This window comes from Rhipicephalus microplus, chromosome 3 (assembly GCF_043290135.1).
Source record: "Rhipicephalus microplus isolate Deutch F79 chromosome 3, USDA_Rmic, whole genome shotgun sequence".
NCBI lineage: Eukaryota > Metazoa > Arthropoda > Arachnida > Ixodida > Ixodidae > Rhipicephalus > Rhipicephalus microplus.
This window is the reverse complement of record NC_134702.1, coordinates 13,793,090-13,811,340: the sequence shown is the minus strand read 5'-3', so window position 1 is coordinate 13,811,340 and position 18,251 is coordinate 13,793,090. Positions and strand designations below refer to the sequence as shown.

Genomic DNA, 18,251 nt, shown 5'->3' with positions numbered 1-18,251 from the left:
TATGGCGCCCGGCCGCTCACCTGAAAGGTGTGGGTGCGATCCTGGCCGCGGCTGTAGCACGTTGGTGGAAGCGAAGGACACTTCTGCACTGTGCGATGTTGGGGCACGTTAGAGCACCAGGCGGCCGAAGTTATCTGGATTTCTCCCCCATATTGCGCCTCTCACAGCCTGTGCGCGATGGTAAAGCCTGCATGTGAACCATAATATCTTCCCTGATATCCTGTTTTTTTTTTTGTCAGTATATATTCATCAGGGTTTCCAAGTGGCATCTTATCTTCATTGTTTCAAAGGTTGTGCATATGAACATGTTTTTTTGCGTATTTCATCGTATATTATCAATAGTGTATCAGCACCCCTCGCTGCAGTAATTTCTATCTTCTGAAGTAAACTAACTTAACTTGATAATTCTGCGCACTAAGGCATTTTCGGCCCGGTTTTATCTCACCCAGCTTCAATATTCGATGCACGTTTCATGTAAAGACGATACAAAATGTACGCTACGGTATACGAATAACTTTGATTATCTGGATAAGTGCCACCTTTTAGGGCGATACAAAAGGTGCTTTTGAATAATCAAAACCGTCGCCTCACTGTCCTTTTTTTTTTCGCACGCAACTGCGTCTCTGTTTGCATTTAGATTGCACCGTGTCCAATCTTCGAGAAGTGTTCCTCGTCGCATCCTTGTTATCCTTTTTTTGAGATCCTTGTTATCGGCATCTCTCAAGTCACGTGCGGCGTGCGGGGCGCCGTTAATTAGTTGCCCATTTTTTGCCGTTCGCGCGTGCCGCGGTTTTCCTTGCACACCATCGCTCGGCCCGGAAGTCTCGCAGCGTCTTCGATTTCGCGCGTCCCTCGACACCCACCGAGTTCGCCAATTGTGTTTACCTCGCGCAAGCTGCTCCGGCCGCTTTGCGAGCGAGTGAGTCGTCGCAGAAGAGGCTGCTGCCACCGATTGCGGTTATTTCGGGTGTCGCTTCCCACCGTCGTGCTGGCACCCTTCCCTGGCCTTCGCGCGCTCTCGGGGTGTCATCGGTCGGATCGCTTCTCTCGACGATCGACTGGTGTCGTTGGCTGCACCACCCTCCACGCAATCTGTGTCGCGGCGTCTGGGCCGTGGTTCTGTCTTTCCTGGATCGTTCCCAGGATGAGTGAGGTGCATGCAAGCCAAAAGATTTTTTTCTTCTTACGTATAACCTAATGGCTTTTGCGGGCTTACTGTAGCCAAAGGAGCTAATACTGATAATGCAAAAGCGTGTACTAGCTATGTGTACCAAGGAAACCGAAGTGAAGGAAAGACCACGCTATAGGCTGTAGCCATAGCCTGCTAATACTAATAATGCAAAAGCGTGTACTAGCTATGTGTACCAAGGAAACCGAAGTGAAGGAAAGAGCACGCCGTGGTGGTTCAGTGGTTGTAATGCTTGTCCGCTGACCTGAAGGTCGCCCGTTCGATCCCTGCCCCGGTGGTTGCGTTTGTATACGGAGACCTGGTGCTATAGAGGCCTGTGTGTTTACATTTATGTGCGCGTTAAAAAAAAAAACAGGTTGTTCGACATTTCTGGATTTCTTTCTAAGCGGTTTTGAAAAGGGAAAAGAGAGAGAAGTGCCACCCATAACTGAGTATCTTATGTCGCCTTTCATAATTATATCATGCTATTGGGTCGGCAAACCTAAACAGTTATTTGTATTACTTGGGTGTTTGCAGTCAGCCCCGTTAGCGAGATGTATCAATGTAAAACTTATTGTTGAGGTTGTACTTGCCAAAGGCACTAAATACTTATGACACCATGATTTAGTTTAAGCTGTTGGGAGTTTTAAACCTTCACGATAATTTATGCACGCGCTCTTCGCCTCTCATCGAAATTCCACCGCCATTGCCTGGCTTGGAAACCGAACCTGTGTGCTGAGAAAGGAATGCGATAAACACTATGCCACTGCGGCGGTTGAAGCATATTCGCCAAGCTTTTGGGCTAAAATGGAAAGAACGTGTGCAGGTTCTTACGTTTAACCACCTCTTCGTACGTATCACTGGTGTGAAGCTTTGTAAACGTAATCGTAATAACCCTTCGCTGTTTACGCGTCGCCGATCTTGCCTTTCGCGTGTCCGTGGAAAACCACAGTGCCGAGGCAGACGTGCGTGATATGCGGTGCCCGACGACACGCATATCATATTTCCTGAACTCGCCAAAAAAAGGTCGCTCGCCTGGTGGTTTTTCCCGATGGCTGCGACGAGTACGGTATCGAAATGTTCGCGCAATAGAATACTGAATATGTACGAAAGCGGAGAAGCGCCACCCCCCCTCCTCCTCCTTTCCCTGCTTGCAAATAAATAAAAAAGGAAATATATAAATATGAGAAACAGAACACGAAATTGCCATCTCAAGGATGCGTAACGCCGTCACCTTCCGTCTGAGTGCTACAGAAGGAGCAATGTTTTCTTTTTTTCTGCTTTTCTGTCTCTTGGAGCGTGTGCTTCCGTGGCGTCTGTGTGTGCGTGCGTGCGAAGCTTTGGCGTTCGTGTGCGTCTCGGAAGCCAAGGTCGCCCGAGCAGTCACTGGGGCGTGACCGCCTTCGCTCCCGGGCGCGTCACAAGGCGTCGGAAACGCGCCTGTTAGGTAACCCCCAAACAGCTCCGCCGCGCACTCTCCTCCTCCCCCTCTCCACTACCTCCTTGTCGCTTATAGACTGCGCCGCGCGAATGCACAGCTAAAGGGCATCGCCGCGCTCCAATTTATGGCGTAACGCAGGTCACTTGCCCTCCCCCCCCCCCCCCGCCCATTGCGCCGGCTTCGATGCGTTCCCGATTGGAGGCGCCGCAACTGCGACTTCTTTTCTGTCGCGCCAGACGACGTTTCTGCTTTTCGTTGTCTGCGCAGCTAAGAGGGCTGTTAACGCTTTTGCTTCGCAGTGTGCGCGCACTCGGTAGAAAACAAGAAAAGCGATCAGACCAGCCATAGAGAGAGAAAGAGAGAGAGAGAAATAACGATGTGGGGTGCAGGTTAAAGGCGGGGAGGATTTACGTGATGTGTATGTTATGGTCCGGAATCGTTGTCGTGTAAATGGCTTTTGGCGGCCAACATATTCGGCGGTGGTGGCTCCAAGCGCGTCGTGTGACAACTCGCAGCTCCTCGCGCATTTCCATGGAAGGCGCTGACGGAACGCGTCCACGCCCGTAATAGCTTAGTGGCAACCTTTAGCGGCTTTTGAACGGCTCTACCAGCTCTCAGTTGCCTTAACAAGGTAGGGCCTCGAGTTAAAAGATGCCACAAAGAGCGGCTGTTTTTTGTCACCGGTCCGTGACGTTATGCCTTCTTTTTTTTTCTCGACGCGGCCGTTCTCAACCACCTGAGGAGCACAGGAGGTCATAAATACGATGAGGAGGGGGCTGCTGGGAATATTGCGTGTCGCGCGAAATGACAAGAGATGTTACTAACTCGGAGGACAAAGAGCGAAAGTGCCCCCGCTCTACCTTCCACCATCGCGAAATGGTGGCAGAGAAGAATTTTATTTCTGCTCCCGATTTTTACGATCACGCGAGCCGTGTTGAACAGCACCTGTTCGGGGCGATCTCTGTACGCTAAATGAAAAAAATAATAATAATAAACTCGTAAATATTGTCCTCAAATGCTCCCTCCCCCCCCTTTCCACCCAATTGCCCCCAGCAGCGGGTGTAAATGTTTTCAGGTGAGAAACGTTCGCGGGGTGTGCGGGGTAGACTCATAAACGCCACGGCAGCGGAATCGCTTCCAATTTTTTTAATCAACATGTTTCTTTTGTCACTCCGGCGTTCAGGTACGAGGAGTAATGGTTTTTCTTTTCTATCGCACCCTGTTCAACTTTTGCCTTGTAATCTCCTTTTCGACCGCGCGTGCGCGCTTGCTCGTACTTTATCGAGATGCGCCCCGTGCCGGAATATATGTGAACGCGGTCGTTGTTACGTTCGTACAGAGAGACTAGTCGTGTCGTCGTGTCCACGCGCAACACGCTTGTCGCCTCGTCGACACATTGTGTTCCTCTCTTTCTCGTGCTGGCGAGGAGGATGCCAGGGCTCGAGCGCTATGCCAATTGGGGGCGCTGTGCAAACGGCCGGCAATCCATAACGCGCCCCCGAAATGCGAACGGGCCGGAATTATGTATCCCGCCTCCTCGGCTGCGCTCATTGCCGTGTATCCTCTCGCCTGGCACCACGTCGCTTGTGCTTAAATTTTTTTTTTGGTTTTGTATTTCTTATTCTGCTTGTCGGAACGAGGCCCTATATGCGTGATGTCGTACTATACCTGTGGAGCCCGTGAACCACAATGACTGTTATTACGGGCTATGAACGAGCTGTTTGTTTATTTTTATTTCCTTCGAGCTCGGCTTGGAAATCTGATCTACGGTCCGCGCCGCGTTTGGAACGCGCGTGGTGTGCTTGTTTATGGCGCTAATAACGAGAAGGGTAAAAAAAAAAGTGCGAGATGGAAAGCCGTATAAATATGGCGAAAACCTATATTATAGAGGCGTCAGGCCTGCTTGAATAGAAATTGATGGTCGTTTTTGGGGGCCTCACATAAAGAGTCTCGCTCTGTCTCGCTTTTGTTCTCGGTGCGGTCGGCATCAACTCTCAATCCTGTGCAGCTGCGATCAAACGATCTGCAGGCTTCGGCTTTCACTTCAGCCGAACCTCGACGCTTCGGCGTTTCAGCCCCTCGGTTAATGTAACAGGCCTAATATAGTAACCCGCAGCGTTTTTTATAACTTTATAACACGTTACTCGGTTTCTGTGGGATTATTCGTGCTGTGTCGGCATCTCGGGGCGATTCTTGTTCGGAAATACGTTGACGTTAGAATAGTCTGACGTCGGCATTATGCACTTCTTCTGTGAAGACGTCAGATTTGGGTGCACGTTAAAGAACCCCAGGTGGTCTAAATTTTTGGAGCCCTCCACTACGGCGTCTCTCATAATCATATAGTGGTTTTGGGACGTTAAACTCCACATATCAATCAATCAATCTTCTGTGAAGACGTGAGGTTAAAACCAGCGTGCTAATTCATACCGTCTCCGACGCTTGTTCGTGTAAATTTAGTTTGACGAGCGTGTTTTGACTTCTAGTCTGATTATTTCTTCTTTGATCATTTCGTGCAGATCTCACAATCCAGCAGCTACGGGACCAAGTGGGCCAAGACAGCGTCACATTACAGGTAAGCTTCGAAGATTTGTTCAGCGTGTTGTTCTGGAGTTTTCTGGCTGTCATGGCCTCCTGCTTACGTGCACGTTTACTTACACAGGGAAAACGTGCGTTGAAAGAAGACAGTTGCGTTCAGTGTGCGCAAGTTCGTCTGAAGTCACTTGTGGTTTGCTCGAAAAATTGATGCATTTGAAGTTTTTTTTTCAGAATTTAAAATGCACCGCAGGAGCAACCCGAAAAGAAGCTAAATGCAATCAGTGCTTTTGTTTACTTAGATGTTTCTTTCTTTATTTTTATGGCTCATTTGCTATGGCGCCATTTTATTTATTTGTGAAATGTTTTACAGTGGCGAAGGTCGTCTGAGCTATGGCTGTCAACTTTATGAACACAGTGTTGTTCGCATGTACTTCGCTGGCGTCATTGCAGATACGGCTATCACGAAGAGAGAGTTATTCTAATGATAAGCCGGATACATTAACTAACCTGGTTGATGGCTCATGGCGAGCTCCTTCGGGTGAGAAGCAGAGCAACCGATTTGAGCAGTCAGAGGTACAGAACACAGGCATTAGCGCGTACATATATACCGTATACCAATTCAAAAATTTTCGTTAACACCCTAGACTGTAGAAATATAAAAACCTATAGTGACCATCAATAGCGTATTCATATGCATAACGTGTGCTTCGGATGATTCACCAGGCAGAGAAGATCGCGTAAATCTCAGCCTGGGTCGCCTTGCAAGTGTCCCATCGCCTTTGGAAACAAACTTTCGGGAAGTAACATCGTGGAAGGCAGGTGCGAAACTTAAGGGACTGTTGTTCAGAAAGCGCAATGTCTGGCTCGCAGGTCGCGTAGTGTGACGTCACAGATTGTATAACGTGTGACGCCATCTTGTGGTGCCATCCATCATCGCGTGATGACGTCATCCATCATCGCGTGAAGGGACTTACGTGAAGCTCGTGTCGAAACACCGGGCACTGTTCAGCTTTCGCGACTGGCAGCTGGTGCGGCATTCATGAAGACATTTGTCCGGGCCGTGAGCTGGGTACCCTTACAGCTTTAAAGACTATTGGGAAAGAAAGAAATGCCGGAGAAGCGGGTAGCGGGAGCTGTCGAAACGCGAGCGCATGTAATAAGCGGAAAAGGGGCGGCGTTTCTTGCCTTGGAGAAGTGCGTATATCGGCGAGCGGCAGTCCGCGTAGCCGATGTCGCCGCGTCGGTTTCCCCGAAACCGCAATCTCCTGTCCCAACGTGCGCACTAACGTTACGGCAACGATACGGACCCTTGCCGCTATTTTTTACCGGATAGTCAGGTGCTTGCGTTCCCGACTCGCACACTCGGTGCACCCCCACCCACACACACAAACTGTCCGTCGTCCTACTGTAATGCAACTGCGTCGGCTCACCGTGCATGCTTCAGGGTATACGCATGCAGAGACGTGAAACTGACGCCGTTTTGTCAACCGTGCGTAATACTACACGCATGCTCGAACGAATTTATTTCGTACCGGAAGTTCATTGTTTACGTGTTTACGCGGTGGTGCCCGACGTTCTCGGTGTTCGCCCAAATCGGCTCTTCCTGCGGATTTCGTATAGCCGACTTCACGCTTGGAATGATCAGAAAAAGAAGGTTGCCCGGTTCTCGCTCGTGCGTCGCGCTCCGACCGGAAGGTGACAACGCTGTTTTTGTTCTTTCGCTGCCCCTGATTGATCGGTGCTCGCTACACCATTCTACAGCTGTCCGTTGACAAGGTAAAGCGCAACCGACAAGGTTTTTTTGATCGAGAACAGCTTGAAATTTCAGCTCGAGTACGCGTAATCATGATATTTCTGTTCTGGTTTCCTGTGTTTTCGAAAAAAAAAATATATGTCGGTGCGCAGCTTTCAATAGTGCTTCCGCGCGTGCTTACTGTTTGCTACTGGCGCATACGATACGTTCGTTGTCGTGCTAATGCGACTGTCCTATTTTAAACGTGTTCACAACATGAGCACGGTCCAGGTTTGTGGTTGGGCGGTTTGGACGTACGAAATAAGGTTATCTTATGTAAGCTCTTAATGCACCTTATCATTCCAGCCCCGCCGCGGTGGTCTAGTGGCTAAGGTACTCGGCTGCTAACCCGCAGGTCGTGGGATCGAATCCCAGCTGCGGCGGCTGCATTTTCGACGGAGGCGAAAATGCTGGAGGCCCGTGTGTGCTCAGGTTTGGGTGCACGTTAAATAATCCCAGGTGGTCGAAATTTCCGGAGCCCTCCACTACGGTGTCTCTCATAATCGTATACGGTGGTTTTGGGACGTTAAACCCCACATATCAATGAAATCAATCACCTTATCATTCCAGTCTACAGATTAGTGACCGAAGACTTCTGATGCCAATCTCTTATATATAGGTGACGTTGCATGCGTAACTGCATAGTTGTGTCGCACCGCTGTTCTCATGAGGCATCATCAACACTATCGAAAGTTGGGCTAGTTGGATATGCATGGTATAACTGTCAGTTCAAGCGCACGAATAAACATTGCAGAGAGTGCAGTTGTTATCCTCTTTTTCGACTTAAAAATAAATTAACTCGTGAGTTGACAGAAGCTTTTCACATAATAAAAAGAGGGGAACAATGCGTCAGCCAGCCTTCGGTTTTGTTGCACGATAAAGAGTTTGGTTTTCTAGATTATGTTCCGAGATAATCTGTTTTCTTTTACCCTGTGTTCTCGATGTGCCACGTGTGTACTTTTTTGCCTGCACACGCATGCGTTGTTTTTTAATTGCCTGTATATATATTGTCACGTCGCTTCAGGGGGTGTCGACAAGGTTTATTGATGTCCGAGCAACAGGGCTCTAACCAAGCGCGTCGGTTGGGCTTGTTTGCCAGAGCGGGGGTCCACGCGCACTTCTTTCTTCTCTGTGGTGTGAGCCTTCACCTTGGCATACGACCCACTACTAGAAGTAGGTGGCAATATTCTGCTCTTTCTAATGAACCGTTTAGTTGCGAAAGCGCTTGTCCTCTCTTCCTTTCTGTTTATTTGTGCGCTTGAACTGACAGTTATATCATCAACACTGCTATGCCAGTTTTGCGAGTTGGAATAGTGCGGCGCCGACGAAAAAGACAAAAAAAAATACGTACATGCAGTGAACGCAACTTCTTTCTGAAATCTGAGCAAGCTCGATGCAGGACTCATTGAACAGGTTTTTTTTTTTTCAGGCTAACGCCTTCAACACGAGTGAACAACTCGAGTAACCGCGTGCTATGTATATAAAGGAGAACGGACCAATATCACTCGAAACGGAAACTAAAGTGTGTGCACGCGGCGCTATGACGAATAGGACGGTCTACTGTTATAAGTCTTTCAATTACCGCGTCTCCGCTTGAATTCTGTGGAACCGCAACCTCGTCCTACTGCCGATTCATACGTTCGTCAAAGATAAAATCGACCGCAGAGCAGCCTTCCCTGTGTGCCGTATAACATTTAATAATAAATCACGGCGAGCAAGAAGAGCATGACGCGTATTTGTTCGGCCGCCAGAGAGAGAGAGCATGTCCTAATCCATTCTTCTTCATTGATGGATCGCCGAACGAGCTATAGGCCATAACCGCAACTCTTCGCGGATCAGACAGAACACCTGCTGCCACGTGGCCGTATAAACAAGCTCCATTTTGCTCTTTCGGTCGAATTGACAGCCGCTCTTTTATATTTATGCGAGCCGGTTGCGTGTCTATAGCCTTTCGCGGCTCATTCGTTCCTGTTTTTTTGCTTACGCGGCTGCTGAGAGCGGGAAAAAGTTCACCGCGTGCTCCGTTCGCGCTTGTGTATTGAGCAAATCTGTGGCGTCTCGTTCAATGCAACTCAATATATATATATATATATATATATATATATATATATATATATATATATATATATATATATATATATATATATATATATACTACGCAATAAACTTGTACGAGACTTTCGCCACCTTAAGATTGGAATTTTGTTTTGAGATAAATAAATATGGTGAGGATAAATTTGACTGGATTTTTTTTTTTTGCTGCAACTGACGATGTAACGCCTCATTTGTGCATCATCAGTAATCTCAGTGCGACCCAAACGTAAATAAGTTGTCTGAGTCTGCGAACTTGTTAGTTCGAATAAAGATATACTCGCTTTGTTCTTTCATTCTTTCTCGCGTTGACCGTGGTGGTTTCTTTTTACACCTTTCTTCACTTTTTTTGACATTCAGTGACACGAAAGCAGAGATTTATTTATTTATTTATTTATTTTGCAGCTCACTGTTAACAATTGCTTGTAGATGCCGCAATGCGGATACCACGTTGGTCATAAAACCAGTCCACGCGTTCACGAAACAAGATCGCTTTGCATCTGACCGTCTGGCGATTATATGCACGTAATGCGCTTGTGTTCAGCCCCTCTTTTTCTTTTTTCATGGGTTGACAGCAGCTGATCTCACCGGCCTTCGATAACCATTTGTTCTCTGGTGACTCGAAGTCTGCGCAGCTGTCTGGCTAGGCACCTGCGTTGTCTCGTCCACCGCCTTTGTGTTCGTGACAGTCCCTATATATGTTACTGTATATATGAGTACACGCCACACTTGAACCATTTGAACAGCTTACCTGTTTAAGATACATCTCTGGCCGTGCCTAATGTTCGTAGAAAACTATCATCAGTATGAACGGCCTCTATACCTTGCGAAGTACCGATCGCTAACAGAAAGCTTCTCTCGGTGAAGTGGAGAACAGGACGGAGGAGGAGAGGAGGAAGGGAGACGGAGTGAAATAAAATAAATGACGCATTAAAACTTTCTTGGTGAGCTTGGATTCGAACCCGAGCAACTGAAGTTTCTTGACGTGACCTGAAGGTTTAAGTGAACGAGCCTCTAGCATTTTCTGACTCAATTGAAATATGACTGCCATTGCCGGAATCGAACCGGAGTGTTCTGGGTCAGTAGCTGAGCATAGTAAGTGTTCACTGTAGCACCGCGATGGCACTGTAACCGTTTAAAAATTTCCACTTAAGCGAGAACTTCGTGATGCATATATCTGAACGACAACAGATGGGACACAATTTTTTTCAGAAATTTACAATGAATTTTCTAATTAACTGCCAACAACTTAAGGTACCTGTAAAAGGCACGTAATTCTCTAGACCTGCATTCATAGTCATGGTGGCGCTGATGGTAAAGCCATATTTCTTGAAGAGCGTTTTTGTCCTACCGCTAAGGAAGGTCAGTGGTAAGGCAGCAGGTTCCAAGTGTACCGCTCGGAACAAATGAGAAACCCATCCTGAATAGGTCATGCTCGTGCCTACGTTTGTGGGTGTCCCTTAGTGAATGTGTCTGATAGCTATATAGTTGATCATGTACAGTTACCGCTTCGACCACGCTTTAAAAATAATCATTAACTTGCACTGTAATTACCAATTTCAAGCATTAATTACCATTGTCTACGAGTCGGAAACATTGTTAACCGTCGAGCCTCGCTCCGCCCTTGCGATGTGGGCGATTATTCACTACAGTTATCCAAGCAAGAACAAAATGAGGACGTTAGCTCGTCGCTTACGCCGATTGGCTACCGACCACTAATGACGAAACACGATAGCTCTCCTGTCTCTCCGCCCACCGTGGATGCAACATTTGAGTAACCTCCTTAGCACGAATGAGCCTGCAAAGGAATATGGCCGCTCGCAGTGACAGTGTGAGAGGGAGAGACGGAAAAGGAATGCTCAAAAAGGAAGAAGCGCGCACGTGGTCGACGAGCAGTGGCGCGAAGAGTGGGGCGTCTGAGTCTCGATTTACGGGCTAGACGTGGCCCGTCGCGATTATCAGCGCGCGCAGCAGGGCGAGGCGGCGAGAGAAGAAGGCATTGTGTATAATAAACACGCAGCTCGGCGGCACCGTATACGCGCGCGAATCGCGCAGTTTGCGAAGCCAGCCGCGGCGCCGTATTAATGTGTTTATGCGGCGACTGTCTCGACGGCCAATGCAGTTTACGGTCCCGGTCACGTCGCACGCTAGTTGCGCGGCGGTTCGATCCAAGAAGCTCGTCCGTGCCCATCACCCGCCGAATGCACGATAAGGGAGGCCTTGTGCATAGTATATATACGCAGCACGACCCACCCGCCTGCAGGATGCTCGTGACTCCACCCCAAGTGTTTGCTACGTGGACGCGATGAAAGGCGCGCGCGGTTAGAGCACGCGTCAACTCGTCGACCCCCTGCCGTCCCCCCTCCCTCGCTCGGTGAAGGCTGCGTAATTAGCTTTACTGGCGACTTCTTTTAGCTAAGTCGTGCACACGTTTCAGACCTTATCCCACCAACCCGAGCGTCTTTAGTTGCTTATCTTGCGGTGTCGATAAAATGCATTAAGCCAGACAGTAGATTTGTGATCGAGTTGTTAATCAATTGTCTTGTTAGGCCCAATTCATAATGGCTCACTAGGCTGTTACTGCTCCATTTATTCGCTGAAACTGTGTGCTTCCTTTGTTCATTATGTGTGTTCTACAAGTTCGATCGCTTGCTTGGGTGTGATTTCATTTCAATCTGTGTATCCGGTTCCCGTTTAGTTAGCTCCTCTTCCTGCTCTTTGGTGATGTGTAAGTCCATGCGATGTGTAATCACAGAGACAAGGAGTGATGAAAAAGAGACTCCGATCTTTTAACCTCACTTCAATCGTGCCGCCTGCGGTCGTGTATTCACCGTATGCATCATTCGCCAGCGGGAAGCTGTGGCGCCGAAACCGCGTAATAGTCAAACGCAACCGTCTTGCGTGCACCTCACCCTCTCGACGCCCACGAAATGCGCATGGCGAGCACTGCACCTCCCGGAGCCACGTTCCTTCCGACCCCGTTTCCACGCGAACTGCGAGCGTTGTTATAATGCGTCGGCGCGGTATCCGTTTAGGAAACCCGAATCTCGGGAAGCAACGCTAGCGGAGCGGCGTTTTGTTTACGGCCTGTAGCGCTTCCTAGGAGGCCTCGCATGGCCGACCTGCGGGTAAATATTTGCCTTAGGCGCCCGCGGCAATGTTGCGCACGCGGTAGCTACCCCGCACCGCGGCAGGCTGCACTAGTCCCTTCAGCGAGTCCGTTATCCACACGCACGCACAATAGCAGCGCAGGAAGGCTGCTTGCTAACGTTGTCGAAAGCGAGTGAGCCGAGCTGGTGCTTGGAGAAGCGCGCTTCACTGCAGATCATGGGCGATCACTGCTTGAGATCAAAAGCAGAGTCAGCACAAAAAAACAAAAAAACGGACGAACTAAATCGATGGTGGGTGGATTATTTAAGACCAAATGTTGTAAAGCTTGTTTTAATTTTTTCCATTTCTTATTTTTAGTGTTACTTTTTTGTATTTCAATTCTTTTTTTTTTGTATTTCAAGTGTCTTGCATGGGTATAGGCAAATGTTTATGCGCATGCAATGTGTTCTTACTTCTGTTATTTCTTTCTGACGTTGTTTTCATTGATTATGTTTTTCGTATTTTTTCAGTGTACATCTTACTTAGTTGTGACTTTCTCCTTTCATTTTTTTTGTGATTGCTGTTCATGTATATATATATATATATATATATATATATATATATATATATATATATATATATATATATATATATATATATATATATATATATATACGTATATATTTACATTCATGTATTTGCCCTCCTGCTTGGACCCAAATAGGGTCTTCAGTATTGTATAAATAAATAAATATTTTTTTTTACATCATGCTCGGTATGTTTATGTTCAAACATTGAATTTCCAAAGTATATATAGCGGCCGCGCGAGGGCATGCAACGCTTGACACGCATAAACGTTGGAAGCGCTGCATCACGCTCATTCTTTATATTGTCCCTTACCATTAGGCCGCACAATTAGGGTTCCCCTAGAAAAACAGGAAACAAAGTGAGAGCGAGAGAAGCGGACATCCGCTTTGCGCTTTGCTTCCCCAAAACGAACGGTCAGCTCCGCCGGCTCCAAAGAATCCCGCGCGTGCCCAGTATCACGTTTCTTTGCCGATTGCCTCTGGAAGTCGGTTGAACGGTGACCGTGAGCGGTGCGCGGCCAATCGTTAAGGCAACATTGGGCCCGCCGAACCAGGCGCCGTGGACCATTAGAGGCGAACGTGTTTCGCGACGAACGTGTCCGCCAAATTTTATGGCAGATTAGCGCGCCGCCATCGACGATTAGCGGGTTCCGCCTTGGGAGGGCAATCGCGAAGGGCGGTTGCGGATCATTTCGATCCCAGTGAGTGCGCCTTGTTAGCTCGCCTAATCGACCGCTTTGTATTCGCTCGGCTGAGTTAATTGGGCGATCCGCGAGGTCTTCCATTGCAGAGTACATCGAGAGTTGTATCGCACACAAAGGGTGCGCGTTCTGGTATGGGCCATTCAAGGTGCCCACTGACCAACCACTCTCTCCCCTCTCGCCCCCCCCCCCCCTCTCTCCTCTCTGCGGTGCATTACTATTGCTATGCACATATCACTAACGGAAGCGACTAGGAATTTGATGACTTCGTTTCTCTAGCGCAGTAATTGTTAATTCCAAGGCCGTAACGACAACTCCGATGAAGCGAAGAGGCATGTTGTAAACAAGTCTCTGTCATTGATTGATTGATTGATATGTTGGATTTAACGTCTTAAAACCACCATATGATTACGAGAGATGCCGTAGTGGAGGGCTCCGGAAATTTCGACCACCTGCGGTTTCTTTAACGTGCACCCAAATCTGAGCACACGGGCCTACAACATTTCCGCCTCCATCGGAAATGTAGCCGCCGCAGCCGGGATTCGAACCCGCGGCCTGCAGGTCAGCAGCCGAGCACCTTAACCACTAGACCACTGCGGCGGGGCAATCAAGTCTCTGTCGTGCATCTGGTTTTTTGTGCGTAACTATATAATACCATTTTTTTAACAGTAAAGCATACGGTTCTACGAACACCCTTGACAAATGGTAAGCGTTGACTTAATGCTACAATGCGAGTATACAGTGAGCCAAGCTTTGCAGAGCTACCATCCTAAAAAGCAAACATTTTAAAAAAAATGATATCAACTGATGGGATTGTGTATGTGCAATGTTAGTGTCATTTTCCCGGTGGATTTTTCTGTTGTTGGCCTACTCGAGACGAAGTTTGCGAATTGCCTCTCTTTACAGCTGTATAAACGTAAATCACCGCTTTGGACTGTATTAGCGTGTTTCCTTCCCACCGATTCGCTTCTTATAGTTGCGAATGCACCAACGTTCGCAGTATACTCTATAAATCTTTTCGTGGGCACTCGTATGCGTTTGTCCTCATGTATATGTGCGCTGACGCCGTCTTCTTCCGTACTGTTTTTTTTTTCTTTGTTCTCTTTTGTTTGTCCCGCAAAGAGCATCTGGCCGCGCCAGATGATCGTGTTCCATCGTCGAGCTCCTTCCCGCGCCTCGTGAATTCGCGGAGCGCTGTGCCAGCATAGTTCGGCGCGCGGGATGATCCGGTGTACTTTTACGACGCGAAGTCGTTACGGGCCTATGCATGACTGTGCATATGGCGGCGGGTGCGATCGAGAAGTGATCTGGCTTCTCGTGACCTCTTGTGGAAGACAAACGGAGGAGAATCGCTTTTCTTTTTTTTTTGCACTTTATACGGCTTCTTACTCTGTCCTCTTGCCTGGCAGTCGTTGGTGGCGTCGCATACCGCCGCGGTCTTTCGTGCTCCGGCGGTTTTGCTCTCTATAGCGAAGAAGCTCTTCGCGCGGGCGATCTCTCGAACCATCTGGTCCCGCACGAAATGCATCTTCTTGTTCTTCTTCTTCTAAGGGCGCGCATATTTCTCCGCGTTGAAATTGCTCATGCTATTTCTCTTTCTTCGTCGCTGTCGATCCTACCACTGGGCTGTCACTGTATACTGCAGACCCGTGGGCGCGCCCCGGCGATTTTCGGGGCCTTGGTGGTGCACATCCCCGAGAGAGATGCAAGACGCCACGCATATGTTGGCTGGAAAAGGCGAGGGTGTCGCCGACGACGTTTTTTCGCGTAATCGATACTCAAAAAAGTTTCGGAAAGGCGCCAGCGATACATGGTCCTTTTTATTTATTTATTTGGGGAAAGGGGGTGCGTTCGGGTGACGTGCGTTCCCAGGGCCTCCTCGCCGGTGACGGAAGCCACGCTGGCTGTTAACGCGAGAGGGGAGAGAGCCCGAAAACAAAAGGGGAGCCACAGGAAAGAGGAATGGCTGACGATAAAGCGGCGACCCGCGAGCCTACGCACCCGTGGCGCCATAAATCTTTCACGGGAACGCCGACGATGATCGCCGCCGAACAGCCGAATGACGACGGCGACGATCGCCGATGGAATGGGGCCGTCTGTCTCCCGGAGTGCGGCTCTTCCTTTTCCTCCCCATATACTATAGACATGTAGGGATAGCTGCGGCGGCATCTGCGCGCCTTCTGCAGCCGGTAGATGTATGACCCTCATTCCAGGCTCGCCACCCACCCGCTCCGAACTGCACAGGCCATGCATGCATGCTCGTTCTCCCAAGGCCTCGTCTTCGTAGCCATTTTTTGTAACTCTACTTCTTGCCCTCGTTTGTCAAGAGGCTCCACCACAAAGCGGCTACACTGCATCCCCCGTCCGAGGAATCGCTCTGGGCCCAATCGGGCAATGTCTCTGCGTTTCTTGCAGTCCCGGGAAATGAGGATAAAGGATGGTTGGAATTCATCGATGATGCACAGCGGTCTGTCCGTCTGTCGTGTATATGTGCCCCCTATCTGCGCGATAGTCTGGAAACGTTGCACACTCGCACTATTTTTTTTTTCGTTTCTTTTCTTTGGCCGAAGACCTCGCTCGGTTGGTCTTCCATATTCGCCGCTCGATGAAAGTTTCGCTTTCGACACCGTACTTATTTCCCGTGATCGATGGTCGGCTCTACTGTCGCCGAAAGGCCGTTTCTGTCTATTATTATTCTCGGTCATCATGGAACAGCGCCAACGCTCTGGGACCTATGTAGGTTCCGGTCCATTCTCTTTCATACCAAGCATCTTTTAAATATAGGTTGTTTGTGCATTCGTGGGTAATTGTAAATTGGTTATAACAGAAGTGCTTCGTCGTTTGTAATCAAGGGCGTCTTAAAGGTCGATCATCTTTCTTTTGGAGAACTAAAGACACGATATTTGGGTTCGTGAAAACTTTAGACATATATATGAATTTACTCACAGTGATCTTTATTGAGCCATACGTTAATTAAATAATTGTAATGAAATCCAAATGCTCATTCAATTTTCATCTAACCTGCCACGCCGCACTCACCCGGAAGCCCAACTGTGCCCAGAAATGTTGCGTCATCATAACCGAAAACCGCATCCACTCTTACAAGCTGCGGTCGACGCCACCGATGGCCCGATTCGTGGAGCCTGACGTCTTGTCAAAATAAAGGCGTCCATCAAAACTCGAAACTATATAAATAAAAAAAAACGGGACAGGAGGAAGTCAACAAACGCTTTGCGCGGGTGCGACAAACGCTAAACGGAAAGCCGAAGCCAAAGTGGTTGATTGACAGTCGCCCATTGATACGCATTTCCGTCGCGGAGCAGACGTTAAGTGCTCTCTCCACGAGGTTCTCACACGATCTCTCTTCTCGGATAGCTTCTCGCGTAACAACGTCGAGGAGCCACCGCAGCGCCCCCTTCCATATAATCCAGGGGGCGCGTGAACGACGTCTTATTTATCCGCGGCCATTGAGGAGTCGCAGGCTCCGGCGACCCGTGTGATTCGGACACAATGCCGCCCATTTGGCGAGCCCACGTCAACAACAATAACTATGGGATTCCCTCGGCTCCCGAAGCGGCGCGCGGCGTTTGGGCGGCGTCTTTTGTGCACGCTCCCAACGGCTTCGGAATGCCTCGGCGCTATACCTTGTGTGTGTGTGTCTGTTTACCGTGCACGATTTCATCGCCTCCCGCCTCTTTCTATTCTTCTTTCTTTGCATCAAATTCTCACGTCCATTGCGGCAGCTAAATGTCTGTTCACAGTTGTCGCCAGGAGGTGCTTTGATCGCTCTCCCCTTTCCTCTAATCGCGTACGACTCGGAATCGAGTTTCCGAAAGGATTGCAGGGATTTGCATATTCGAATAATCCTTGCGTATAGTTTCGCAAGCGTAGCGAGCCCAGCGTATACACTTGCAGCTTCCGTGGGCAGTTGTTGTATGTGACGTATAGGTGTGGGAAGGATTGGAGATTAGGTTGATACGTAAATAACATCCTCTATTGCAACTCATTCGTCATGGACGCTGTGTGCTCGGCCTTTCCCATTCACCGAAACTGAAAAGTGCTATTTCTTAGCCCAGCACCTGGAGTATCACGTCAGGCATATAGCCAGGCGAGCATCTTCAGCTTTTCAGTATACATCTCTCTCTCTCTCTCTCTCTCTCTCTCTCTCTCTCTCTCTCTCTCTCTCTCTCTCTCTCTCTCTCTCTCTCTCTCTCTCTCTCTCTCTCTCTCTCTCTCTCTCTCTCTCTCTCTCTCTCTCTCTCTCTCTCTCTCTCTCTCTCTCTCACTCACTCACTCTCTCACTCTCTCTCTCTCTCACTCTCTATTTCTTAGCATCGTGGATGCTTGGATACAAGCGCAAAAAGGATGATGCCACTTTGTGTGTGCTCTACACATTTTAATGGTTTCATGAAAGTCTTGAAAATTAATTAGTAACTTTTCAGCATTCGCGGCGCGTTCTTATTTATTTAGTTTTACTTTATTTAGAATTTTTTTACGAGATGATCGATGCTTTCTCGTTCTCTGTTCTCGTCTTTCTAAAAGATTTTAAGACAAGGTAAACAGCTACGTTAGAGGTCTTTTACACCGAATGCAGCCCCCAGTTAAACAGTAAAAAAAAAAGAGCGTTTGATGATATGCTTCATGTAGTCAACCTCTTTAAACGTATGTTCTTCGGTGCCTCTTTGTTGTGCTGTGCCGCGACCATTCGTGGCGAAATTTCATTCTTGAAAGAATGTTTTCCACTCTATACATATTATATTACTAGGGATTACATATTATAATACTACGGAAGTTTTAAGTACATATGCAAGTCTTAAGTATGCAGTTTTACTTTAACGTATACAAC

At 48.3% G+C, this 18,251-nt stretch overlaps 1 protein-coding gene across 3 annotated transcripts in view; it reads left to right on the top strand.

Annotated features, from left to right (window-relative positions):
- ct (homeobox protein, cut) overlaps positions 1–18,251 on the top strand; it is a 699,473-nt gene that overhangs the window by 595,321 nt on the left and 85,901 nt on the right. For all 3 annotated transcript variants that reach the window (XM_075888929.1, XM_075888930.1, XM_075888931.1), the window contains one exon: positions 5,126–5,181. In XM_075888929.1, the coding sequence (XP_075745044.1) occupies positions 5,126–5,181 (56 nt within the window). The remainder of the gene's footprint in view (positions 1–5,125; positions 5,182–18,251) is intronic.